At 47.3% G+C, this 27,623-nt stretch overlaps 1 protein-coding gene and 1 pseudogene across 4 annotated transcripts; both read right to left on the reverse strand.

Annotated features, from left to right (window-relative positions):
• Positions 1–584: 584 nt before the first annotated feature.
• LOC147625622 (uncharacterized) lies at positions 585–27,602 on the reverse strand. Of its 4 annotated transcripts, none has more exons than XM_086817811.1 (5): positions 27,313–27,499; positions 27,125–27,202; positions 26,743–27,023; positions 1,307–1,381; positions 585–937 (listed from the first exon to the last, which is right to left on the reverse strand). In XM_086817811.1, exons 3-5 carry the CDS (start codon positions 27,011–27,013, stop codon positions 807–809), a joined length of 477 nt encoding a protein of 158 aa, XP_086673937.1. In that variant the 5' UTR covers positions 27,014–27,023; positions 27,125–27,202; positions 27,313–27,499; the 3' UTR covers positions 585–806. The 4 variants fall into 4 exon arrangements, with proteins under 4 accessions (XP_086673937.1, XP_086673938.1, XP_086673936.1 ...); XM_086817810.1 differs by lacking the exon at positions 27,125–27,202 and adding an exon at positions 27,575–27,602 and having other exon boundaries at positions 586–937; positions 27,313–27,417; XM_086817812.1 differs by lacking the exon at positions 27,125–27,202 and having other exon boundaries at positions 26,743–27,047.
• LOC147625623 (uncharacterized) lies at positions 14,840–21,433 on the reverse strand (annotated as a pseudogene).
• Positions 27,603–27,623: the final 21 nt, after the last annotated feature.

A 27,623-nucleotide genomic window follows, 5' to 3' on the forward strand; every position in this document is an offset into this window, starting at 1 on the left:
ATGTTGATGTCCTATTTCCCTTGAGAGTGGTGGATGAAAGTGATCACCTTTACCGTGCATCCACCCGTATGTGTTTGAGGCTTTACAAGAAATTTACTTTGACAATTTCAGGCATATCTTGCATTTAATACGTAATTTGTCTTTCTCCATTGATGAGATATGAGGTTGATAGATGCCTATAGAAGAGGGGAAGATGTTTCAAAGTTGAATGATTAAGCCTTCTACATGAAATATAGTTATGCTTTTGGTTTTCTATTTTGAGTATGCTATGAATTGGAAGTTGTAAATTTTCATGTTGCAAGGCCTATTATAGCAAGGATAATTGCTTTGGGAAGTGGTGGTTAAAAGTGAAGGTATGGTAAGAGGGTTTAAACCAGTGTATTTCCATGGAGATGGATCACATGATGTGGAAGCTTTTCTTAATTGTGGTAAGGAGAAGTGTAAGCACATTCATGGTGATTATTGTAAAGGCATGTTCATGGCACAAGCGTTTAAAGGAGGTAGTCTACACTCTCTCCTACACGAGGTAGTCTCACTGTTCTAAGATTTACAAATCTTTTATCAACACCTTTAACCAAACCAATTATGCAAACTGTTCTCTCATACCAAGATTTACACAAGACTTAATTTTCTCATAAGAGAAAATGTTGTTTCATTACCACTAAAGCTTATGCAATTTCCCACATATAAAAGACTGATTAGTTATTAAAATCGGCCCTTGCCTGTGTGGCTATGCCAAGGAGGAGGTGTAACAGTAACTGCTGCCCCCCAAAAAAAGACATCATCTCACTCCTTTGATTTAATAATTACACTACAGAAAGTTTTGAAAGACTTTCTAGGAGTTCTTTCATTTCTGACAAAGTGTCCATTGCTTGCCCGTGGAGTGCAACAAGCTTGGAGAAATCTTCATTTTCTTCAAGGAGAGAGGTTTGCATTTCTGCACCCACAAAATGTAATAGAAATGGGTAAAAGATAATACAAACATTTTTTTCAGCGAGCCCTTGCCCTATCAGGGTCCACTAATCCCAGTTAATATGACATGCACATCATGTTAAACCATGTTAACAAATGATTAAGACAAACCATGTAAGCAAAAGATCGAAGCTACTAATCTAAGTTATGCATACCATGTTTACAGGACATGTGATTTATTTTTCATGATTAGTGAGTTATATGTATGTATGTATACGTGTCATATGTATGTATGTATAGGTGTCAGGGTTTCAACTCACGCCCCCTTTTGGGATAGCCACTTGAACAATGTAAGTAAGAAAGAAATAAAAAGAGCTGAACCTTACTCACATACCAGTATCTTTAGCTGCCACAAACCCATGACCACTCATGAAATTGTTTGCTATTGTGTTCAAAAGGTCTTCGTTTACTGCAAAAAAAATCATGCAAGTCCATTGTCAGGGAGCATCACCATTGTTTTGATAACATATAAAAAACAAAAAGACGGTAACATGTTGGTGGCCCTTGCCAGAGTGGCTATTGCACAACACTGCCCAAAAAGGGGACATGCGTTCAAACCCCAACACCTAAATATTGTATATAACTTTCAATTCAAAAAACTTAAGACAGTCGGATCTCCAATTTGCTCCACAATATAGGATAATGAAAATGAAATTAAAACTTTGGATCTTCAATGTGGCTGTTGTCTCTGTGAGAACATAGCTCAAAATGAGTGTGCTTTTTTCCACTCGCATGCCATCACGTACGACATCATGATGACTTTGCCATGAATAATCCCATCAGTACCTAATAAAGGATGCATGCAAAGGCTATCAGGCCAGGTGGCATATCTTGGATTGCACATGCTTACAGGTTGGATTTCGAGCAGGCCATGCTTTAATCCATAGTTATGAGAAATAGGGACAAGGAAAATGGAAATAGGAAAACACCACGCAGGGGGCCTAGGAGTGGTGGTATAGAAAACCGAGACATCCTTGAGCGATGGAGATATCTTTGGTACAACGCTAAAGATAAGTGGAAAAGTGAAAACGGGGGGAATGTAGCAGAATGGAGCAATCCGGGAATGCATAACATCATTCTACCATTTTCCCAAATGGGAAATGCGTTTAGGGCTGTGTGAAGAGACACTGGATCTTTTTTTCTTCTTTTTTTTCGATTGGCCTTTGGCCCAAGATGATAGTTACTGATTTTTCACCACGTGTAGGCGCTTGATTATCCGCCCGTAGGCGATGCCGCCGAGGAAGCACCAAGGGGGGTTTTGAACCCTGGACCTCTTGGTCCTAGAAAAATACCTTCACCACATGAGCTATCACCTCACTGGCGAAGAGACACTGGATCTTGCATGGAGGGGTGCCACTTCCTGCTTTTCCCATATTTATGCTTTAATCTAATTGGTAACTAAGGGCCAGTAATAAGAAACCTCTATCATGGGCAATGCCATTAGGGCATCTTTGCCTTGATTCTTGGTTCAGAATTTCTTTGAATTGTCTCGCAGCTGGAATTCAGTGATGTGTTTGCCCGAGAACCAAGGGACTCGTTTGAGACCCCAGACACTACAGCGGCTGCGATGGCATATGTGGCTCAGATTCCTTCAACACAATGTCGATGGATCAGGTAGAAAAACTCTGACCTAGGTGATCCACCCACACCTAGATGGAACCAACTTTCTCCTAAGGGTAAAGTTCTTAAATTTGCCAGTAAATGCCACATCCAAACAGAACAACTTGCTGTCAGGGTGTCCGTAGCAACAGTAGGCTCGCAACTGCCAACACCGTGTTTTGAACTCCTGTAACAGGCCCCATAATGGGAGAGAAGGCACTTGTTGAGGCTGCCTGGTAAGTCCTAGATATTGTCCGTAATCTCTTTTTAACCACTTTTCCTGGCTTGTACAGCCATTCCCTCGCAACCAGAGGACACTTTTTTTCCAGAAAACAGCAAGAAAATTCAGCCACCTGAGCTTCAGATTTGCTTCCGTTAGCACATAGAAATAACACCTATTGCACAGTTGACAAAAAAAGATTGCCCAAGACCAGAAAGCGCCACTCTCCAAGCTTGATCAAATGATCAACTTTGAGCAATAAAGAAACTCATAGCTGAGGCTGAAGCTCCCATGCATGAAGTGCTCGAGTGGTCTGATACCAATTGAAACACCCCCTTACTTGAGAAAGTCTTGCATGACAAATACACAGCACAAACATAGATATGGTGCCAGCGGCTCACCACCCAACCATAGCTCCGTCCGGCTTTTGTTAAATTTCGGGGTGCCACGATACGTGGCACCCCGCGGGCCCGGTCACCTGGTCAATGGCTGGTGACGGTCCCATTTGTAGACATGTGTCCATAAGATGTTATGGACATGTGTGCATATCATGAGTGTGCGTGCGGTGCAGTGGATAGATGCTTCGCCTCCCTTGGCAGGGACCTGGGTTCGAATCCCAGCAAATGCACGGACATGTGTCTATACCTCTTTTGCACCACGGTCTAGACCGAGGCGGTCACCGGCTAGGTGACCACCCGTGCTGGGGGCCGTGGAGTGCCACGTATTGTGGCACCCCGAAATTCAACATAAAACGTTCCGTCCGGAGCACCCCCAAACTAGAGGCTAGATTGACACCATGGTCAAGCTTGTCACCTACACTCAGGCATTGAAAAGATGCAGGGGGGAAGAGAGCTTGAGCTTTTGCAAGCACACACACACTCACAAAACCCTAATAGAGAACACACAAGGTGAGAGGCTGAATATCTTCATCTTCTTCACTTAACACTCAACACACCATATACAAGATAAGAGTACACATAATATGAAAGGTACTCAACCAATACATACACGGGTTCTCTATAGTGTGAACCCAACTAAATGAGCTGGCGCTATAACTATGCCAGTCTCTAGAATAACTGTCACACAGCCTGTCATCCGGCCGCATATCACCCAAGATCTCACCAACCATGCCAGTGGTGTAGGTGTGGGGCCTATCCTCCAGGCGGGTCATCAGTGTCCACCGCCTCACTAGACGAGCTCGATATCTCAACACTCCCCCTCGAGCTCAACTCCATCTCATGTACACCAAGCGAAGCTCTAAATCTGCGGAGCTTCTTTGTACCCAATGCTTTGGTGAAGATGTCAGCTACCTGATCCTGTGTGCTGACATAAACAAGGTCAAGGTCTCCTGCCAAGACCTTCTCTCTGACAAAATGGTAGTGGACCTCTATATGCTTCGTACGAGCATGAAAAACTGGGTTCCTGGCCAACTGTATACTGCTAATGTTGTCACAGAAAATGACAACTTGTCTATCCACTGATAGACCCAAATCTGCAAGTAGCTTTCTCAACCAAGCTACCTCACATGCCGCCATAGCAGCTCCTCTGTACTCGGCCTCTGTATTGGATAGAGCAACCGTAGGCTGCTTCTTGCTGCTCCAAGTCACAGCAGCACTCCCCAAAGAAAACATGAATCCACTAGTAGATCTTCTATCTGAGATACTACCAGCCCAATCAGCATTTGTATACCCATGTACACATAACTCTGTCCCAGTCTCATAGAATAGTCCAATATATGCATAGTGATGTGCCACATAACCATCATAGGTAAATCTTTGCACAAGATTTTTCACTCTCCCAGATCTTCGCAGCTTTTCATTCATGGCTTCCATAGCCTTCTTTACACCAGGTGTTCTCATAGCTGGGATCCCAAGCTCCTCATCAAGGCTCATATATGAGCCATTAGACTCTCCATCAACATGAGAATGCCCTGCAGAAATGTCAGGCATACCAAGGGACTCAACCACTCTCTCTTTTCCTTTACGTGATGTACTAATCACATTTGCAGGACTGGTATTATGACGTAGCCTGCCACTCCATGGTCTATCAACAGACCCACTAGATGAGGACTCTCCTGGTCCACTCAAAGACTGTGATTGCTGACCTGCATTCTGTGCAACCACACTTCCACTCACATCAGCCCCAACAGCTTCTTTTTCAACAGCATACTAGCTGCTCATCTCATCAAATACAACATCCTTGCTTACCCTCAACTCACGTGTAGCAGGGTTATAACACCTGTATCCCTTTTGCTCAAGGGAATATACAATAAACATACATTTTTCAGCTTTCGGATCCAGCTTAGTTCTCAGCTCATCTGGCACATGCACATATGCAATGCATCCAAAGACTTTCAGATGAGACAAATCTGGTTTTCTGCCAGTAAACCTCTTCTCTGGAGTTACATCATGTATGGCTACAGTTGGAGTCCTGTTCATGATGTATACCGCTGTAGAAACAGCCTCAGTCCAATAGCTATGCGGCATATTTTTCTCTTCCATCAATGCTCGCGCAATCTCAGCAATGTGCCTGTTTTTCTGCTCAGCAACTTCATTTTGCTGCGGAGTGTATCTGCATGTAAACTGTCTCCGAATACCATTCTTCTTCAAAAATTCAGAGAACTCATTGGAGAAGTACTCTCCCCCTCCATTTGACCTTAGGCACTTTACATATTTCCCTGTTTGCTTTTCAACCAAAACTCTGAAATTCTGAAAGTGAGTGAACACCTCACTCTTCTCCTTCATGAAATATACCCACACTTTCCTTGTGTGGTCATCAATAAATGTCACATAATATCTGCAACCTCCCATAGACATGGTCTTCGTAAGACCCCATACATCTGAATGCACAACATCTAGTGCATTTCTGCTCACATATCCATTACGTGGAAATACATGCTTTGTTTGCTTTCCAAATTGGCATGCTTCACATATTCTCTGCATACCTTCCACTTTAAACTTTGGCAGCCCTATCACAATTCCTTTAGTCTGCATAGACTTCATTCTCTGCACATTCACATATCCAATTCTTTTATGCCAAATGTCTGTGTCTGCAACAATTCCTGAACCATTTGCAAACATCGCAGCACTCATTTCAAGCATGTCTACATTCAACGTAAACATTCTGCCCACTCTGTTGCCTTTTGCAACCAACCTGCACTTGTCTTTAAGTCTTCAACATAACAACCATCAGGGTTAAACCGAACCTGTAAACCCTGCTCAATCATCTGGCCAACTGAAACCAGATTCTTTGTTATGTTCGGAACGTGAAGTACATCTGCAAGGTACTTCACTTTGCCATCTGTATAGACAATGACGCATCTCCAACATGGACAATTGGATGAGCAGTGTCATCTCCTGTTTCCACAAAACCTGGTCGTTCAAGGTTTTTCATCTCCTTGAACCACTCCCCATGACTTGTCATGTGGTTCGAAGCACCTGAATCCACATACCATACATCATCTTTTTGTGCTGCTTCAACATTTTCAGACATGGCATTCACGACATGCTGCATAACAAACAACCTTTCGTTATCCTCATTGTTTCTGCTTGAGGATGCATAGTTGTTCTGCTACACTTTCCCATTTTTTTTTTTCGAGAAAAGATTCTTTCATTAGTTATATAAAAACGCCCGTAGGGCTACAAAAGATCTCTCCTGCTCATAAGAGAAGCAGAGCAGTGAATACAGCAAGGCAGTCCGAGAGACTCTCCCTAGGTGCTGCAAAATACAAGCATCAGTACAAAGGACTGAGGGGCTAAATCATACAATAGGGGGGGGGGGGAGAAGCCAAACAGGTGGCCTGTAATGCCAACGGGGGGATCCCGTTGTGTAAGGTATAGAAGGGGCCGCTGCGCCAGGTGGTGTGAAAGGCCTATCGCCGCAAGATCGCCTCATCCGAGTCGCCCCGGATACGGTCATACTGTCCTCGCAGGGTGTGGATCAACTCCTGCCAAATCCCCCGTACAGTCTCTGCTGGGGGCTCCAGTCTCCCCTCAAAGGCCGTGAAACAGCGGGCCCTCCAGGTGAACCAGATGGTGAGGCTGCTGAGGAGCTCCCATCGTAAATCCCTCTCCTGTGTCCAGCTGGCGGACGAGAAATCCGGTGCCGGAACCAGGCGAGGCTGGTCCCTAATGAATCTGATGGCCTGACTTGCCAACTGCTGAGCCCCTGTGGGCGACCAGCCACTGGAAAGTCGAGATCCTGCGGGCCTGTCGACTAGCCCAGAGCCGAGCCCAAAAATCCTCCAGGAACTCCTGTGAGAGTCCCTGTAGCCGCCAATGCCCCGCTGCAACTGGAGAGACCATCCTCCTCGCCGTCAAAATATGCCATCCCAGCCGAATTGTATACTGGAAAAAGGTGATCTCTGTGGCCTCAAGGGATGCATAAGGATCATGCCACTCGTACTCCCCAGGGTCCCACTGTAGCCGGGCCAAGGGACGCGCTGCATATGCCCATATACGCCAATCCGGGAGCACATCTGCAGGGTCGGGGTCAATATGCCACTTCCAAGAAGCGGCGGCCACTACCCGTATCCTCTGAAAGGTGCACTCTGCAACCAAAGACGACTCCACCTCCACTCTCTGAAGTCTGCCCTCATCCTGAATCTCATAGTAGAGGCATCTGCCATCCTCAGTGCAAGCTCTGACAGCAATCAGGATTTCCAACTGTGTAAAGACTCCCATCCACCGTGGGGCCACTAGCTCGAAAGGCGTGAACCACTCCTCTGTGAGTGCCTCCTGAATATCATCCCTCATAATCAACCCCCCTCTGAAGTGACTCAGTCTCTCCACCTGGATCTCCTCTGGGAGACTGCAGAAGGCCTGCCAGTCTCCAAAACTACGTGCTGGGCTTGCCGCTAAAGGTCCCCAGGCTAGACGAGGCCGAGAACCCAGCATATGACCCTGCTCTGTGCGAACCGCTGGGCTCCAGATGAGCGGCTGTCTGGCCCGCTCCTCAACACAAGGAGGAGGTCGCTGAGAAAGCCCCGGTCTCAACAGCTCCCAAACTCTCAGGATGCTCAAAGCAAATCTGTCCTCCCATCCTCTACTGAAGCCTGTCCTCCTCATCTCTATGAAGATCCAGCGAATCTCTGGTGCCCAAGTGCCCCCTGCTGGGGGAGCCCGAGCCTGCAGCCGCTGCAAGAGAAGCTCTTTCCAAGGCTCAGCGCCTAGAAGCAGCCCCCGAACAATAAGCTTCCCCAATAAGGCTCTACTCTGATGGACTGGATCTATAATGCCCAAGCCTCCCTGAGCCAGCGGAAGTGTAATAACTGCCCATGCAACCTTTGCCTGGGCTGGCTGACCGTCCCGCCCAGACCAAAGAAAGTTCCTGATCAGCCTCTGTACCTGGCTGATGCAAGAGCTCGAGAAGATCCAGTAAGACGTAATGTACCACATGGTCGCTAACAGCACCTGATTTGCCACCACCACCCTCCCAGCCAAGGATAGTCGAGCTGTACTCCAATACAAAAGCTTCTTCCGAATACTCAGAAGAAGCGGGGCAATCTGCTGCTCAGGTGACAAATCTAGTCCAATCTGGCATCCCAAATACCGCACTGTTGTGCCAGGAGAAATCCATCTAAAACCGGGGTCCGAGCTCCATGCCGGAGTGGGAGCACTACTGATCCAAAAGGCCACTGTCTTGCGCCAATTGATCAATGCTCCCGAAGCTGCACTAAAAACCTGGAGCGACTGCTCTGCCCACAGAAGATTGGCCTCTTGGCCATGCAAAAATAAGCCCGTGTCGTCTGCAAACTCAGCATATCGAGCAGGTCCTCCCCCCTGACTGGGAGTTGGAGTCCTCTCAAACCAACCTCCTCTGCCGTCAAATACATGCTCATAGCCTCCACAAAGAAGAGAAAAAGAAAAGGGGTGAGGGGACACCCCTGACGGACTGATCTGGTCAGCTCAAAACTCGGCCCCCGTCCTCCTGCAATCAACACCTGGCTACGAGCTGTGGAATACAGAGCCGCCACCCCTCTGATCCATCCTGGCTCAAAGCCCAGTCGAAGCATAGTGCCCTCTAAGAAACCCCAATCAACTCTATCGTATGCCTTCTCAAAATCGAGAAGCATCACGACCAAGTCCTCGCCAAGAAATCTAGCTCGGGTCGTCGCCTCCCAGAAAGTAAAGATGTTGTCAAGGATACTGCGCTCCTTGACGAATCCTGTCTGGGTAGCATGAATCAACTCCCCCAGGAAGGGTTGGATCCTCAAACTCAAGGCCTTTGCTAAGACCTTGTAGACAATATTGAGGATCGTAATAGGCCTCCAATGCCGAATATCATCTGATACTCCCTCCCCCTTGGGGATAAGAAAGATCAAGCCCTCTGAAAAGCTCTGTGGCATCACCCCAGTGTCCAAAACATACTGAAAGCCCCTGCGGAGGCCTGGCCCCAAAAGGTCCCAATAGCGCATAAAAAAGGTCGGCGTCAGTCCGTCCTCCCCTGGGCAACTATGTTGCGGCAGGACCCTCAAGGCCTCGGCAAGCTCAATCTCTGAAAGAGGCGCACCAAGAACTGTACGCATACGATCTGTGACCCTCCTCTGCACATGGGCCCACACAGTCTGTCTGCAAGCATCTCGATCCTCAGTGGCTGGCTTCGCTGAAAGCATGTCTCTATAGAATGCAGTGGCAATGGCTCTGATCTCCCCGGGCTCAGTAGCTACCGATCCATCCGGTCTACCAAGCTGACAGACTCCTGCTCGAGCATGGCGGGGTCCAGTGATCTCAGAAAACTCCCCAGTCACTCTATCACCAAGCTGCGTCCACTGAGAGGCCTGACGACGATAGTAAAACTCATGTCTCTGCTCCTCTGCCTCTCTAACCTCCTGGCGTGCCTGGCTCAGCTGTGACGCCACCCACTCACATGCAGGCTGCTGCTCCTGAAGGCGCTGTAGCGAAGCAAGGCTGCGTCTCAGCCAATGCTCCCGCTCGCGAATCTCTCCCAGCCGTGTCAAAGCTGCAGCGTGCAAAAAAGAGCTAAGCTCGATGAGTCCCTGGGCACACTGGCCTGCTGCATCCTGGTCAGAGCACTGACTATCATGCCAGATCCTCTCAATGTCCTCCGCGAGACTGGGATCTGTAAGTACCCTCTCTGGGATCCTCAACTGCAAGCTGGGCTCCTGTGTCCTCTCCTCCAATGTCAAGATAACTGGCGAATGATCTGAAAATGAAGTGCCAACGAGAATGCCGACGGAGCCCCCTCGCTCCCCTAACCAGTCGCCCACATAAAAGCGATCAATCCGTGATAGATTAGTCCCTCCCTGCCGGCGATCCGACCGAGAGAAACTAAGACTGTCCTGAGAGCGGGAGAAGGCCCCATGCTGCCATGCATCAATGATCCTCAATGACATGCAAAACCGGTCCCAAGCTGCAAGCTCCGTGCCGTGCACTGTAACATGACTACCTCCCACCCTATCGGCCGGGTCCTCAAGCATGTTGAAGTCTCCCCCGACACACCAATGTGCGGCCTCTGGCAATGCATCCGTAACCTGGGTCCAGAACTCTGCTCTGGCACTAGCATGATTGGGCGCATAGGCGTTGAGCACGCCCAATAGCTCATCATGCATCCTCAGAATGACATACTGTGCTCTACCAGGCACAATGATCCCTCGATCCACAATGGCCTGCCGCCATACATCTGCAATGACCATGCATACTCCTCCCTGTCCACCCAAAGGACCAAACCCTGCAGACCAAAAGGTGTCCCATCTACCAGGCATCACCGAACCATATCTCCGGATCCTGCTCTCACCCAAGTGGTGCTCCTGCATCATCAAAATATCAATGCTGCCACCAACCAAGCATCTCTGAAGCTCCTGCCTCAAGCAATCACGATAGCGTATAAAATGTGCTCCGCCGAGGCCCTGTACATTCCATGAGATGGTCCTCATGGATGACCTGCTGAGGTGGATGCTGTCTCAGCCGTACGGCGGGCCTTCGCAAGCGGCTTGGATGGAGAGTAGTCCCCATCCGAGTGGCTGCGAATCTGCCCACCCGGTGTACTGCAAGAATCACGGATCAGGCGGCGCCAGTGGCTGTGGCCCATGGCGACTGCCCCCCGCTCTGACAGAGCAACCTCGTGTATACATACATATCCAGGGTCGCGTGCTAAGTCTGCCACTATGCGAACAACCAAATGACGAATCCCTGAGGCATCCACACTCCCGGGATCCAAGAAAAAATGAGCCAACTCCCATAGTCGGCCTATCACATCTGTCACCTCCAGATCGCTCACATGATGAGAAAACTCAACTGCCTGAGTCTTCAAAGTGCTAAGAGCGAGCTCTAGAGTCCACTCCCGGTCGCCCCACTCCCGGTCGCAAGGGCCACATAGAGGGAATGAGAAGGCCACCGCTGAATCAAGTGCCTCCTCCCCGCGGGCCGGAGGTATCACTACGTGAACTCGGATGGGTGCTGGCTCATGGGGGCCCTCTGCTCCAAAAAGCCGTGTGAAGGCGTAATCAAAAGCCTCCGAGCGCTGTCTAATGCCGAGGCGACTCAGCCGACTGCGGATAGATGATATCCGTGAAGCCCGAATCGGCATGGTAGGTCTCCTCTGTGGTGCTCGAGCGAGGTCGGTGCTCAGCGCCCTCCGGACTGCAGGTGAACGCCAGGGGACTGCCAGGGCCTCTCGGGAAGGTGAGGCGGGCGGGGGGGGGAGGAGGGGGGGGCGAGGGGGGTGGAGAGGGAGCCGCTGCCGAAACCGGAGCGGGGACGGGAGGAGGCGAAGGTGGCAGCGAGGCGGTGGGGGTGGGGGGGGTGAAGGAGGGGGTGCTGGCATCTCTTGGTCCTCGGTCGTTGCCGCAGGGGTCTCCTCCTGGAGAGGAGCAAAGCTGTTCCTCACATGAACCCAGTGAGGCTGAGACTGTGGCTGCTGTGCTGCAGCGGTCTCTGAGCGTGCTGCTGCGGCTGTCTCCCTCGGTGGCGCCCCTGTCCAGGCTGCCACTCCGAGGTCTCTGTCCTGAGCAGGTGTCCCGCAGGCAGCCTGCCGAGCCGCATCTGTAGGCGGGCCATCTGGGGCCTGCTGCTGTGGTGAGGGTCGGGGTCTCCTGCGAGGGCAGGCCTTGGCCAGATGACCGACCTGCTTGCAAATGAAGCACTGGTTCGGGAGCCCCGAGAACTCCACTCTCTGATCAATCCATCCCCCCCCCTATCCTAGGTAGCTGAATGACCTTAGGAAGGGAGGAGATGTCAGACACCAAAACTCTGACCGAAGGTAGCCCAGCTGCTCTGGCCACCACTGAAGCTGCTGTGGGATCAGTCTCTAGTACCGAGCCCACCAGTGCTCCTAGCCTAGAGAGGAGCGGAAGATACTCCCGGCGGAGTCCAGGGAAGCAAACTGTAACATGAAAAAGGCGCTCTCCCTGCTCAGCCTGCTGGGTCAAAGCCATGCTGCCAAGGTCTGAAGAAAGCCCGAGCACCCCTGATGTCAAGGGGACTCAAGGCCTTACCTTGGCCACACTCTGGGCGGTCTTGAACTCGATCTGGTAATGTCCACGGCCCAGTAGTTGTACGTCCAGGATCTTGCCCACATCTGCAAGAAGGCAGGCTTGGAGAAGATCTCGGATCTCCCCTCTGCTGGGGCGAGTGCCGACTATACGGCAGATGGTGGAATGAGCCTGGAGGCGTTCCACCTCTGCGGTGAGGCTCGCTTCCTCTTCCGGCGAAAGAGAAAGCCTGATGGGGGTGTCCTCAGGGGCGGGCGAGGGGGCTGCGAATGAGTCCCTCTGAGGCGGGGCGGGAGGAGCCTCCATCAGAGTCTGAAGCTATGGTGAAGGCGAGGCGAAAGCGGAGATCCTGCAAGAACCGAGCTGCACACAGAAAGACGGAAGACGACGGCCGAAGAAAAATGAAAAAACCCCCCTGGGGGCGGAAGTTAGCAAGAAAAAGGAGGGGGGGTGAAGCGGTTAAGGAAAAACCCAGGGGGGGGGGGGGGGGGGACGGGAGCTGCGCGCAAGAGGGGAGGAGTGGAGAAAGAGCTGGCGGAAGGGGGGGGGGGGGGGCGGGGCACTGCAGAGTGAAGGTGGGCGTGAAAGAAGGGGGGGGGGGCGCGAAGGCGAGGAGGGGCGGCGGGCAATGCAGCGAGGGAGGGGGGCGCAGCAGCGAAGACAGGCCGGGGGGGGGGAGCAAAAGGAGGCGCAGTAGCGAAGGCAGGCGGGGGGGGCAAGGGGAGGCGCGAGGAATGAGGGGGGGGCGCGAAGAAAGAACAGGCAGGTAGGCGGGGGGCGCAGGTGTGCAGGTAGCGCGAGCAGGGAGGGGGGCGGGAGCTTCAGCGAGCAAGTTCGGAGAGCTTGCTTCTCCGCCGCTGCACTTTCCCATTTTGCATGTCAGCCTGCTTATAACATTCTGCCTGCACATGTCCAGGCTTACCACAATAATAGCATTCACGTGCATCAATATACTCCCTTTGCCAATTTCCACGGCTTCTTTGACTCCCCCTACCTCTGAATTTTCCTCTTCCACCTGCGTATTGTTGTTGTTGTTGTTGTGTATTCTGGGACTGTTGTTGCTGTTGCTGCTGTCCATAATTCTGATTACCTGTTCGGCCACCTCCTTGACCGCGTCCACAGCCTCCTCTACCTCGTCCTCTTCCTGAACTTGTGTAGAAGACCTGTTGCTCTGAACTGTTTTTGTTTTGTGAAGACTGTTGGTCTTCACCCAAGCTCTTCTCTTCTATAATCAGCATAGACACCAAATCTGTAAAGTTGGGAATGTTTTCCCGAGTCTGAATAGACGTCTTGAACGCCTTGTATTGTGGCCCGAGACCACGTAGACAGACCTCCATCTTATCATCATCATCTACTTACACACCAATAGATGCAAGGGATTCCACAATACCCTTTATCTTCAACGCATAGTCATTCACAGACATGCTCTTTTTCTCCACAGTATGAAGTTCATTCTTCAACTGTATCTTACGTGCCTTGGTATTTGTTTCATAGAGCTTTACCAAGGTGTCCCACGCCTCCTTGGGAGACTTGGCATCTTGAATGTGCCCAATCATAGTGTCCTGTATACTAATAGAGAGTCAATACATAACTTTCCTGGCTCCTTGGTTCCAGTCTTTAAACTCTTTCACATCTGCAGCAGTCGGATTTATGTCCGGTATCTCCAGTGCCTCTTCATGCTCACCTTCTATGCAGTCCCAATAGCCCTTTCCCATTAGGAAATTCGTCAACCTGAACCTCCAAGCATGGAAGTTATTCTTATCTAGCTTCTCAGCCACAATTTGGGTTATCCCATCATTTGACATCTTGCCAAACACACAATTTTACTAGAAACAGCACTCTGGTTTGTTCTGCACAAACTGCTGTATTTCCTGCAGCGGTACTGTGGTACTCTCAAATGTCACAACCAGTGACTTCAATGTGCATACATACACCCAATGGCAACTGTTGACCTCTTTGCAGCACCCACAGTGTCTGCACAGCCAATCTGTCTTCCTGCAGTTCTTAAAACAGAGTTCTGCAGAGAATCGATGACTTAACCGCAGTGCTCGAAATCGCCTGCTTTCTGAAAAACGAAGGACAATGCACACCTGACCTCGGACATCTGAGATGGATCCCTGGCTGACTCGTCCCGGACTGGGCTCACATGGGACCAGTTCACCATCCCAGGTCCTGCACCTTCTGTACAGAAATGTCTACGTGGGATCCAAGTGCGGGATGCATGTGACATACGGGTATGAAAGTACGAAAAAAAGTACGGTTCAAACCCCCAAGAAATTCCATACATCAGATACCATACAACACCCTAAATTTAAGGAAAAACATGCTACATATGATACAAAAAACCAAAGAAACTTGAAAGTTGAAACTGCAAAGATTTTGGGATTAGAAAAAACATAAATGATGTAGAGCCAGAATCCAAACTCCAAACCATGGGCCACCATGTAACATGTTATATAAGTAGGGACTCGGGAGTGTGGAGTGGGCAAATGCCAAAATCTATTACCTGTAGCCTGTAGGTTGTGCAATGTGGAGTCTGGACAAACATGAGGAGGTCCAAGCTTCAAGAAACTAAATAAAACGAGCAAAAACATGGATGATGGAGTGCTCATTGCTCAATGGGCAAGCCGCAAAACTTGTAGACTGACTCCTGTGTAGCAGTGAAGAAAAACATAAGTAGGAAGTAGACAAAACATAAGTAGAGAGTGAAAGAATACTAAGTAGTCCTAAGCCTCATCAAAGCTCCCCTCATCCTCAGCATGATCAATGGGCTCCTCATTCTCATCTGCAAACTCCTCCTCCTCCTCCTCATCATCATCAAACTCATAAGCCTCAGTAGCAACTAAGCATGATGTCCCAACATGGCTAGAGGATGGCTAGCCATCTGCAGAGGGTGGAGCAATCAAAAGAGGCTCCAAAGCCTCATCTGCCTCTGCAATAGCCTCTTGCAAATCTGGCAAGGCAATCAAGCGCTCCTCATCTTTTTCTTTGTCAAGTATATCCAATGTGATCTCCATTCTCTTATAGCCTCTTTCTTTGATCTTGGAGATGAGTCAAGTTTGTGTATGAAAACTGTTACCATATTATAGTAGTGATGTGTGTGAACACACTTAGGACCGCCGGGGCACTTTTTCCCTCACTAGGAGGTTTTTTCCCCCGTGCATTGTATATACGCCCATTATCTTCTAGGGCTTGTTATCTTTCATTTTTGGCACTCATAATACACTACTGTGTTGTGCTCAAGCTTCCTCATCTTCTTGAAGTTGTGTGTGCATTCCTGCAACCCTAATTCCAACAATTGGTATCAGAGCAGGCTTCCTCCTCCCGGGCAGCATCACCGGCACCTGCCGCTTCATCTCCTCCGATTGCGACGAGGTTTCACGAGCGTCTGCAGGTTCGTTTCAGAATTTTGATCTGAAGTCATTTCGCCCTCCGTTTTTGCATTCCAAGTACTGCGCAGGAAAAATCGTCCTACTGTGCAGATTTTCTGTCAAGATTAAAATCTGCAGGACAGGTGCCCATTCGTCTGTTTTGGGCTGTGCTACATAGCACAGGTCGATTTTATACAGGTTTACCTCTTGCAGACAGCATTTACATCTAGTAGTACAGTCATTGGCCATGGCTGACAACAATGATGTATTCCGCATGTTGGCTGCTGAGGATAAGTTGGATGGCACCAACTATCCATTGTGGGCATATATGATGCGACATGTATTGGTAGCAAAGGGGTTATGGAACATTGTGCAGGGTATTGATGCACGTCCTATTGTGGCTGGGAATGCTGCAAACACATCAGAAACAGGTACTGTTGATGATGGTGCAGGCACAAGTGCTGTAGCAGCTGTTCGAGAACCACCACTTTCAGCAGAGCAGATTCGTTGGGATGGTAGAGATGCGCAGGCTCATGCCTTGATTGCGCTGTCTGTCAAACGTACCATTATCCCACATATTCGCTCCTGCAGGACTTCTAAGGATGCTTGGGATGTACTTGCCACATTGTATCAGGCAAGAAATGAGGCTCGTGTTGCTTACCTCCGAAAACAGTTGGAGAGTGAGCATATGAACGAAGGTGATTCTATGGATAGCTTTTTGACAAAGATCAAGGATTTCAAAGAGCAGCTCATTTCTGCAGATGAAATCCTGTCAGACAGTTCACTTGTGCAGACTGTTTTGAATGGTCTACCAGATTCTTATCAGGGTTTTGCTTCCACTCTTCGCTTGATGATGAAAGGCAATCCCAATGCCTTATCATTTGAGGAGTTAGTTTCTGTTTTGCTGCAAGAAGACCAGTCAAGGCAAAACAGGAATATTATGCGTGTCGCAGATCAAGCTTTCGTTGCTAGTCAGAGAAGCGGGAAAGGTAAAGCTGGCTTTTCTTCTAGTAAGCAGAAATCTGCAAATGCTGCGCAACCAAAGAAGGAAGACAAAGATGAGAAGAAGGGTGACAAACAGAAGACATTTTGCAAGTACTGTAAGGGAAATGATCATGTCATCAAAGCTTGTCCTAAGCTGGCTGCGAAAGAGGCTAAGAAGAAAGAGGCTGGTATGGCTGTTGCAGATGCCTCTCCTTCTAACAATGAATCTGCTAATGTTGTGCTAGATACAGAATGGGCATTCAATGCGCAGTGCAGTTATGACCCATCTTTGCATGACACATGTATGTCTGCAGTAGATTCAGATGTATGGTACTTTGACAGTGGTGCCACTAAGCATATCACCTCGCAGCGTAGTTTATTCACTTTCCTTGAGTCTGCTCCCACAGGGAATACTGTCACTTGTGCCAATAACTCCTCTTATCCCGTTGAAGGAGTTGGACAGATTGTGCTGAATGTTGCAAATGGCAACACCTTTACACTTTTTGATGCATTGTATGTGCCAGGGATCAAAAAGAATCTGCTGTCAGTCTCCGCATTTGCCAAAACAGGTTTGGTTGTAAAATTTGTGGATGACAGATGTACTGTTCATGATCTCTCTTGTGGTGACATCATTGTAGCATCTGGTTCACTATGTCGAGGGCTGTATAAGCTCAACATGGATGGCAAATGTGTAGAGGATTCAGCATGTGCTATTATGGATACGCAGGCTATTTCAAATGCAAAACTGTGACATGCACGTTTTGGTCATCTGAATTTTGCAAGTTTGCTGCGCCTGCAGAAATCTGAAATGGTGTCTTCTTTGCCTAAGCTTGAGGCACCTGTCAAGCATGTTTGTGAGGGCTGCATATTGGGTAAAATGCAGCGTGCTTCCTTTCCCAAAGATGGATCAGTGAGAGCTGAACGCAGATTGCAGCTTGTTCACAGTGATGTTTGTGGTCCCATGCAAACTCCATCATTTGGAAACTACCTTTACTTCGTGACTTTCATTGATGATTTTACCAGGCATGCATGGGTATATCCTTTGAAGGCAAAGTCCGAAGTGTTTTTGAGCTTCAAACAGTTTTTGGTTATGGCTGAAAATGTGTCAGAAAGTAAGATGGGCACCCTCCGTTCAGATCGAGGGGGGGAGTATATGTCTTCAGAATTTAATGCATTTCTGGCTGAGCGTGGGATAAAACACCAATGTACAGTGCCGTATACACCACAGCAAAATGGTGTGGCTGAGAGAAAAAACAGGTCTCTCATGGAAATGGCAAGATGTATGGTTAAGAGTCAAAGTCTGCCACATGGTTTTTGGCTTGAGGCTGTCATGTGTGCCACTTATGTACTAAACAGGTGTCCCACCAAAGCATTACAGGTTGTCACTCCATATGAGGCTTGGCATAGCCGCAAGCCATCTGTTGGCCATTTACGTGTTTTTGGTTGCCTGGCATATGCATTAGTGCCTGTGCAACATCGCAGAAAATTGGATGACAAAGCTGTCAAATGTATTTTTGTTGGATATAGTGCTGAGAGCAAAGGCTATCGTTTGTATCATCCACAGACAAAGCGCATTTTGGTTAGCCGTGATGTTGTATTTGTGGAAGATGCAGTTCAGCCCTTGGTTTCATGTACTAAGGAGACAGATATCAGCTCACGTGATGTCTATGATACATTGTTGCCTCTTTTCAGTGGTGCACAGTCAAGTGCAATACCTCATGAGGCAGTTTTTCAGCCTATGCAGGTTTTAAATGATGGCACAGATCAGCCTATATCTGATGCAGATGTGCATGATGCACTTGAGGATGAGAGACAAGAGATTGAGGGCTCTAGGAACATGCCTAGATGGCTGGTGCAGACTTTGCGTGACAGCAAGTTGGATGCCCCTTTGTCTAGTCGCACTCGTTCTGGCTCTCATGGTGCCTCTTATGCGTCAGATTGTTATGCATTGGCTGTTTCTAGTATGTGCGATGAAAGTGAGCCTGTTTCATTTGATGAGGCACAAAGTTCAGAAAATTGGATGGCTGCTATGCAAGCAGAATACGATGCTATTATGAAGAATAGTACATGGTCTTTATGTGACTTGCCCCCTGGCAAGAAGGCCATTGGCACTAAGTGGGTATACAAATTGAAGCGTAAGCCTGATGGCACAGTGGATCGCCATAAGGCTAGGCTTGTTGCAAAAGGTTATGCTCAAGAGAAGGGCATTGATTTTGATGAGACTTTTGCTCCCACATGTCGTATGACCACTGTTCGTAGCATCTGTGCATTAGCAGCTCATAATGGTTGGAATGTACATCAGCTGGACATAAAGACTGCGTTCTTAAATGGAGATTTGCATGAGGAGGTGTATGTATCGCAGCCTCGTGGTTTTGTTCAAAGAGGGCAGGAAAACAAAGTGTGCAGGTTAAAAAAGGCTTTATATGGTTTAAAGCAAGCTCCACGAGCTTGGTATGAAAAAATACATGCATATTTGACTGCACATGGGTTTCAGAATAGTCCAACAGAAAGCACTTTGTATGTTAAACGTGTGGATGGTGTACATCTAATCATTGCTCTCTATGTCGATGACATGCTGCTCACAGGACCAAATGAGAGTCATATTGCTGATTTTAAGGCTGATTTGAATGCCTCTTTTGAGATGTCAGATTTGGGGCATTTGCATCATTATTTGGGGATACAATTTAAGCAGTGTGATGGAGGTATTGCTTTGTGTCAGACAAAGTATATTGAAACATTGTTGCGGAGATTTGGCCTTGAAGACTGCAAGCCTATTGCTACTCCAATGGAGACAGGTTTGAAGTTGAGTCTTCATGATGCTGGAGATCACTTTGATGTCACACTCTATCAGACAGCTGTTGGTTGCCTCATTTATGTATGCATTACGAGGCCAGACATTCAGTTTGCAGTCTCACAGGTGAGCAGATTTATGCATAGCCCAGGCATTAAGCATTGGCAGGCAGTGAAGCGTATCTTTCGCTATTTGAGTGGTACTCGGCATCTTGGGTTGTTTTATCCCAAGGGGGGATCATTGCCGCCAGATTTACATGTTTTTTCAGATTCTGACTGGGCTGGTTGTTATGACACACGCGTGTCCACGAGTGGTTTTTGCTTCATGCTTGGAAGCTCATGCATATCATGGTTGAGCAAGAAGCAGCCTACTGTGGCCACTTCTAGTTGTGAAGCTGAGTACAGGGCAGCTTTCACAGCTACGGTTGAGTGTGTGTGGCTCAGACGCCTTATGGCTGATTTGGGTGTTGGGCAGCCATCTGCCACCACCATCTTCACTGACAGTCAGAGCGCATTGGCAGTTGCGCGGAACCCAGTGTTCCATGCTCGTACGAAGCACATTGAGGTGCACTACCATTATGTCAGGGAGAGACTCTCTGCAGGAGAGATCAGTTTGGCTTATGTGCCAACACAGGATAACCTTGCAGACCTTTTCACAAAGGCTCTGCCTCGTGAGAAGTTCGAAGCTTTTCGCAAAGCTTTGGGCTTACTCCCTTTTGTGGATTCGTCCACATAGCTAGACACTTCCCTATACATGAGTGCTAGCTCTTGTTCACCGCATCACTCCAGGGGGGATTTGTTACCATATTATAGTAGTGATGTGTGTGAACACACTTAGGACCGCCGGGGCACTTTTTCCCTCACTAGGAGGTTTTTTCCCCCGTGCATTGTATATACGCCCATTATCTTCTAGGGCTTGTTATCTTTCATTTTTGGCACTCATAATACACTACTGTGTTGTGCTCAAGCTTCCTCATCTTCTTGAAGTTGTGTGTGCATTCCTGCAACCCTAATTCCAACAAAAACAAGCTTCTCCGCATGAGAAGGGAGAAGTCTGTTTCTTCTCTTAGTATGAATGAGAGAAAATGTGCTCCAATTTCTTTCACATGGGGAGGCACATGTGCCTTGAGAAAGCACCCTAAGTGCAAGAGCTTGTAATTTGGGTATGCAAGCTCCAAATGTCTCTCACCATTTCACACCCTCTTGCATTCTTTTCTCATCTTTTGCAATGGGACGAGCAAATGTGCTGCTTTCTCGCTTATACTTGTCCATCTCATCAATAAGATCTCCTTGCAAGGCCAAATCACCCTTAGTGTATTTTTCCAACAATGTCATCCATCCATCATGCACCTTTGAGTCACTATCTTGCTCTTTTCCTTTCCATACAGGGTGCAAGATATAGCCCACAACATGCAATGGTGTGTGTATCATTTCCCATCTACCAGTGCATAGGTCTTCGATCTCTTTCATCTTATTGGCCTCAATGCCTTGCATGTTTTGCACTTGCTCTACCATACGATCTGGAAGATCATACATGAGGCCCATGGTGGCTCCTTCCCTGTCAACCAAGCAGAGAATCTTCAAAATGGGAGTGCATATCTTGACAATGGTTCTTGCCTCTTGCCAAAAAGATGCAAAGAACACAATGTTTGACACTTCGATTGCCTGAGGGGTCTTTGATGCCTTCATTTTTACAAATTTATCATCAATCATCAGCTTGCGTACATCCTGCATACATCTCTCATCCAAGAGAGTAACCAACATAATAAAAAAGTATGCAAACCAAGTTGCAGAAGGCTTCACCAAGTCCTTGCTGAGTTTTCTAAACAATGCCAACACTGTGGACTTCCTTGTGACAAATGTGACAACTTGAGTTACTTGGTTTAGCACTTTCGCAACCCAAGAAATTTTGCCAATGTCCTCAAACAAGAGGTCTAAGCAATGGCATGCACATCTAGTGTAGAAAATGGTCGGCCACTCCTGTTCAACCGATTCCCAAGCTCGAGCGCAGTTCGATGATGCGTTATCCATGCATACCTGCACAACATTTGCTGGGCCAGTCTCAATAATAATCTGCTTTAAATGCTGGAAAATAAACTCCCCAGACTTGAACTCCCCAAATGTGTCCACAGATTTCAAGAATACAGTGCCATGAATGGAGCACGCAAGAAAATTTATGATAGGCCTGCGCCTAGTGTCTGACCATCCATCAGAAACAATGGTACATCCATATTTTTTCCATTTCTCACACACACCCATGATCTCATGATCAATGCATTTGACCTCATCCACTAACTCAGTGGTGCGCAAGCAAAGGTAAGATGGAGGCACATAAGAAGGACCGACATGTCCAATTGCCTTCACCATCTTTAAAAAGTAAGGACTCTCACTTTCCAATGGGGAATGTCCTTTGCATAAAAGAATCTGCGCATTGCAACGGTTGCTTGCTTTCGTACTTGTACATTCCATGCATTTGCCAAATCCCCCTTCCCTTTAGACATCTTTCTCTTCTTACATGATGACCCAACATTTGTACTACCGCTGACTTGTGTACTTCCCTGTGTGCCAATTGATGTGGACCCTGCACCCTAAGATACATCTCCACCCAAATCATCCACCAAAGCATCCACAAAAGCCTCTTGGCCCATGAACATTGCTACGACTGTTTGCATGCAACCTCCTGCAAACATCTTTAACCTCATCTGATACATTTACGCAAGGCCCCACACCTGCAAACGAAGCCCAACATGTGTGCTCGAATGCATAGCGGGCCTCCATCCAATTGATGAGGGTAATAATTGCATTTATAGGTGAATTGCCCAAGGGCCATCACTTGGGTCACATATTGCCACTCCGGACGCTTGGATCGTCCCATCTGTAAAAAGGGCGATTTAGACAGAACTTCATTAGAGCCAGAGGTTGAAGAGGCGGACATTGGACAGAAAATTGAACATTCAACAAACTTCAGTGTGACGAGTCTTGACTCTTGAAGTATGTACTATGAAGAGAGCTCAGGGCCCAAGGGGAAGGCAGTGGACACACGTAACACAACTAAAGTTAGAAAAAGGGGGGAGAAGACAATCTTGAAGTCTTGAAGTCTCGACTCTCACGAGAAGGGGAAGGGGGGGGGGGGGCGTAGGCATAAAAAAAGAGGGGCATAGGCTGTAAAGGGAGGCGCAGGCAGAAAAAAGGAGGTAGCCTAAGGGAGGCGCAAGCAAGAAAAAAGCATAGAACATAGGCTACATGGTACAATCGTGGGGAAAATTCAAAAAAGCTTGTACATTTTCTTACCCGGCTGCCGCTTCGAACTTCGAAGTTTGATTTGCTTGGGGGCCTCAACACGGTCGGGTATAGCTGCGCGGTGCAACAACACGGAATGCGACGCACGTTAAATCGGCAGCAAATTTTTTTGGAAATCCCCAATTTTTAGGGCATTGTATGGAAAAACATTCCGTAAGCGGGCGGACGTCCGGAATTCCCAGCGGACGTGTGGGAAAAAAACTATGGTTGAGCTCAAATGCTACTTGGGTGAACTTATATGCAAAGTGTGAGTTCATTGGAGTGTTTCGGAAAGTGGAGGACTGTTTTGGAGATGTTTCTCAGATTTTGTGAGCAGCGCCAAGTTATTTTCAGCTTCTGTAAACAGTGGTTTCGAGTCTTGAATTTTGTCACCATAAAAACTGTGGAATGTGGGGACAGCATTGGTTTGACGAAGTACATGTATGTATGTGTGTTTGAGTTTATTATTTGCATTACTCAATAAACATTGTGCATAGCAAAATGAGTGATAGTCCAGACACGATTGTTGAGAAAAAGCTTGATAGACAACTTTTGGATTTGGAAGTACTGCATGACAAACTTTCTTAAAGGCAAAGGACTTTGGAACTTGTTGATAGATGAGGAGACGGAGCCAAGGGTTCCCCCAGTGAATGCAACACCCGCCCAACTTACAGCACATAGGAATGCTTTCAAAGTGCTGTATTATTTCTCAATTTGTGTGACAAATACCATGTTATGCCATATTCAGGACACAAGGATGCATAGGATACATTAGTGAAGATGTATGATACGACTACACAACCAAAGAAGATGCAATAGAAAAAAAAGATACATGGTGTGGTTTGAAACAACAGGAGCATAAATGATTATGTGCAGGAGATTAAAAAATGTGCTGATGCACTTGCTTCTATTGGTGCCCCCATGGAAGATGATAACTTGGTTGCCATTACATTGAATGGTGTGGGCAAGGATTACAAAGCATTTGAAACCTCTATCAGGGTTACAGGTGGAGACTCCCTAGATTTTGATGAGTTGATCTCGTTGCTTATTATGGAGGAGATGAAACTTAGTTTTGGTACCTCATCTAGTACCAGTGAACATGCAAGGGCCCAAGCATTCTACACTCGTAGAGATGCTAGAGGAAGGGGGAGATCTAGTTCGAGAGGACGTACAGGTCGACGTGGTTGCCATGATAGGCCACCACAACAACAACAAGATTCACAGCCATCATTTGGTGCACGTGGTGGTAGAGGTTTTTACTCTCATGCTAGAGGGAGGCTTGGATCTCGTGGTAGAGGTCGTTGGCAACCACAACAATAAAATATGCGCGGCATTGAGTGTCATTATTGTGGCAAACTTGAACACATGGCTAGAGATTGCTACAAAAAGCAAAATGATGTTCATGGTGGTAGAGTACAACATGGAAATTATGCATCATCTAGCAATGAAGGACATACAGATCATTTGTTTGCCATGAAGTATGTGATGGGTACTATGATATCTTGCAAAGAGAGTGATGACACATGGTATATGGATTCAAGTGCATTAAACCACATGACATGTCATGGAGAGTGGTTTGATAATACGATGCCATCACAAAATCAAGGTTATGTTGCTACAGGTGATGATACTCAACATCCTATTACACATGTTGGTAGTGTGTCATTGAGGATACATGATGGCAGGGTGAAAACTATGTCTAAGAGGAGTGTTAAGAATGCAAGCTCATCGGAATCTGGTGGATAGCGGTAGCATGCGGACACCAGTCTAGCAGTGTGTGTGTGCGGACAATAATGGCTGCGTCCAGCTGGCCAAGTGTGTGGACATTAGACTTAGGTTATTTCAATGTGAACTTATCACAAGTGTAGTGTGTTGTTTTTGTGGTGTGCAATAAAGGAAAGCTATGGAGCTTCTCTGTCATGTATGTGTTGATGGTTTAAGATAATGAGAGCTAACTAGCCCCCCTTGAATCATGGGGCACCCAATGGATTATACCTTCTTCAGGTGCCTCTCTGTAGTGACAAGATGCTCTGTTGAGATGGTGGTTCCCCTATGGAATGTGTAGTTCAACATCACTCTTAGCCCACCCATTAGGATGTTGAGGCAGTCGTCTTCTCTTTTCAATTGAGTGCGATTGCTGTCAAGGAATGGGATATCGCTTCTGTGGCTGCTACCATTTTGGATTAGACCATCGGCTTCTCCTAGCTACTCAGTGTTGAGATATTGAGCTCAACTAGTGTGGATATGGATGACACGCCAAGATGACACCAACATGACACCTCCTCACTTATGCCATTGGCATCATGGTTGGTGAGAGTATGACAGCCACTTTGCTTACTAGAGTTATGGTATAGTTATAGCACCAACTCACATAATTGGGTTCACACTATGGACCTTGTATGTTTTAGTTGTAGAGTTACTTTCCATATAGTATTTATTCTAATCTTTATGTTATGGTTGGAGAGATGTTACATGCACTGAGGTTGATCATGGTAACGCTTGATCATGGTAACGCACAACAGGGCCTTCTTTATACCTTTATTTGGTGAGATCTTTAGCATCCATTCATAGAGTAGATAGAGAGAAGAGAATGTAGACGACACAAGATTGGGTTCCAATTACCCAGTTAAGCCCCACCCTCCCCCCCCCTCCCCCCTCCTACAAGGAGGAGTATTTGCTTATCTTACTTCTTTGGAGAACTATTGTACAATGCTTGAGAACAAGCGATATGACTACCCAATGCAAGGACAAGGAAGACCATACGTCGGCTGAGTACCCCCAATCCAAGGGCACTGCAGAAGACTCTTCTGGGCCACTTATGCAAGTCCGGGACAGCTGTAGGACTGCACATATGCTGGCTGAATATGGAAGAGCCCGCATCCTCTAGGCCTGAGAGTCCCATACCAGGCACCCCCAGTCCTCACGACTATCACTTGTGTGGCTAGCCAGTGGGCTAACTAGAAGCTAGGTCTCTTCGGAGGCCTCTCTCCCATGATAGAGTTCCGCTGATGAATTCTCTCACAATTGAGCCATAAACCCAAGTTCCAACTAGATACGCTTATAACCAGTTCAAACTAAGCAAACCCGGCGGCCGACCTCTATACTAGCCTCCTTATGTCCAAACACACGACATAACACTCCTTAATTATATTGAGATCACTAACATTAGATCATCTTCCCTGCGCTCTACACCCTTGCTAGTGCATGACATCCTCCGTCTAAGAGGGCATAGGTGATCAGACACAATTAGTTGTTTTTTAAATTTCTGGACCCACCTACACAACTACACTCAGTTAAACTTGAAAGTGCTTTACACAATCATCAATCCTGTTCCCTTTTTTCCAAAATAGATTCTTCATGATTTTCTCACTTACGTCCCTCATTAGGAGAAGCCATTCTTATTGAACATGATTGCATGGCTCATGGATGCTGTACCACAAGCGTTTTTATGAGGCAACTCCTCATGATTTTGCTTTACATGCCATTGTCCAACAAAGGTATGGTTCAAATGACCTCCTTGCATGAGATTCCATTGGCAAACCACTTCAAGCAGCAGGGGAGGTTATTGGGTGCCTAATGGCTTGGTAGGTTTGGAGATCCATTTGAGGTAAACTCCACAGCTCTTCCAAAACCATTGAGTACAAACACCAAATATTCATGCATTTTGGGGAGAGGCTCTTCTTTGACTAACGCTGGTTCGAACATAGTTCAGAACCACATTGGTTTTTTCTCACAGTGGCTCCAAAGAGCACCATCTATAAAAGCAAGAGCTCGTTTGTACTGTAATTAAGTCTCCTTTTCGGGGGGAGAGAAAGCATAACAAACCATACAGACGTTGCGATTACAAGTCAAAGTACACAAGATTAATATGCAGCACAATGCATTTATAAGCACAGAAGAAGCTGAACTCGTTGAGATGGCTTGCAGTTCATTCAAATAGTAAACTTCAAGGACAAGTACAAAAACAGGGAGTGTGTGTGCATGTGCGCGCGCGGGGTGCGTGTGTGCGTGTGTTTATGTCTGTGCAAGTGTGGGTGTGTGGGGGAGAGAGAGAGAGAGAGAGTGGGTAAACATACCAGCAGCGAGTTTTTTACCATCCACGACCAGGATTTGATCTGGCTCAAATGTATCAGTACTTAGGCCTTCCAATGGCCCCTGGCCGTGTGCACAAATTTGAATCTCATATCCGTTGTCATCAACATAATGAACGTGATCCCATTCTAGAGCTTGGAGCACATCTTGCACACGGACACGACCTCTGTTTGGGGCAAATGCTCCCCATAGGTCAACTTTCTTTGTGGTGTCACCTTCCCGTGAAAGTTTAACCTTTCCTATTGTCCGATGCATTCTTTATATGCTGCCAAAGAAACAATCCAAATTCCTTTTCTTTGAGAGATTAAACTCTAAGTCTTGCAATTCACACTATTTCTTGCAGAAATAGTGTGAATCATCACTCACCCATCCACATCTGAATCATACATGACCTAGAATGCCATTTGAATCCCTGTTAGGGGATTTCTTTGAATCATACATGACCTAGAATGCCATTTGAATCCCTGTTAGGGGATTTCTTTCCAAGAATCAGCTCCAAAATAGACGCCAACAGTGTATATTAAAGCCTTTGAAAATACTGATACAATACTTACAAAAAGACAGGGATGGTGGAAGCTGTTGCTGAGGTATGGTGCTCTCCAACAAGCTCGCTTGAAAGAAACGAGGAGGGGGTAGTGTTTTTTTCTTCATATGCCATGCATGCAGCAGGTACACGTGCCAAGAGCTTAATCAAAGAAGGGTAAACAACTGAAACAAACGTACTCGGAGGTAAAGCGTGCCAAACGTTTGATATGCCAAAAGATGTGATTGGGATGCAGAAGGTGAGCGTGCCAAGTGTTTCATCAACGAAACTAACCTCCCTGTAATGTTCTTTTAATTGATAAGAACGTAGGTGACCTGCGTG

This window comes from Cibotium barometz, chromosome 23 (genome assembly GCF_041138505.1).
Source record: "Cibotium barometz isolate CiBa-2024 chromosome 23, ASM4113850v1, whole genome shotgun sequence".
Classification (NCBI taxonomy): Eukaryota; Viridiplantae; Streptophyta; class Polypodiopsida; order Cyatheales; family Cibotiaceae; genus Cibotium; species Cibotium barometz.

Bases quoted from the DNA above. Each gene is read 5' to 3' on its own strand.
- LOC147625622 (XM_086817812.1), bottom strand. From the start codon at position 27,013: ATGCATCGGACAATAGGAAAGGTTAAACTTTCACGGGAAGGTGACACC. The intron at 1,382-26,742 runs GTATGTTTACCC...TTTTTTTTGCAG, and splicing joins TGGTAAAAAACTCGCTGCTG to TAAACGAAGACCTTTTGAAC. The intron at 938-1,306 runs GTATGTGAGTAA...TTGTGGGTGCAG, and splicing joins TGTGGCAGCTAAAGATACTG to AAATGCAAACCTCTCTCCTT.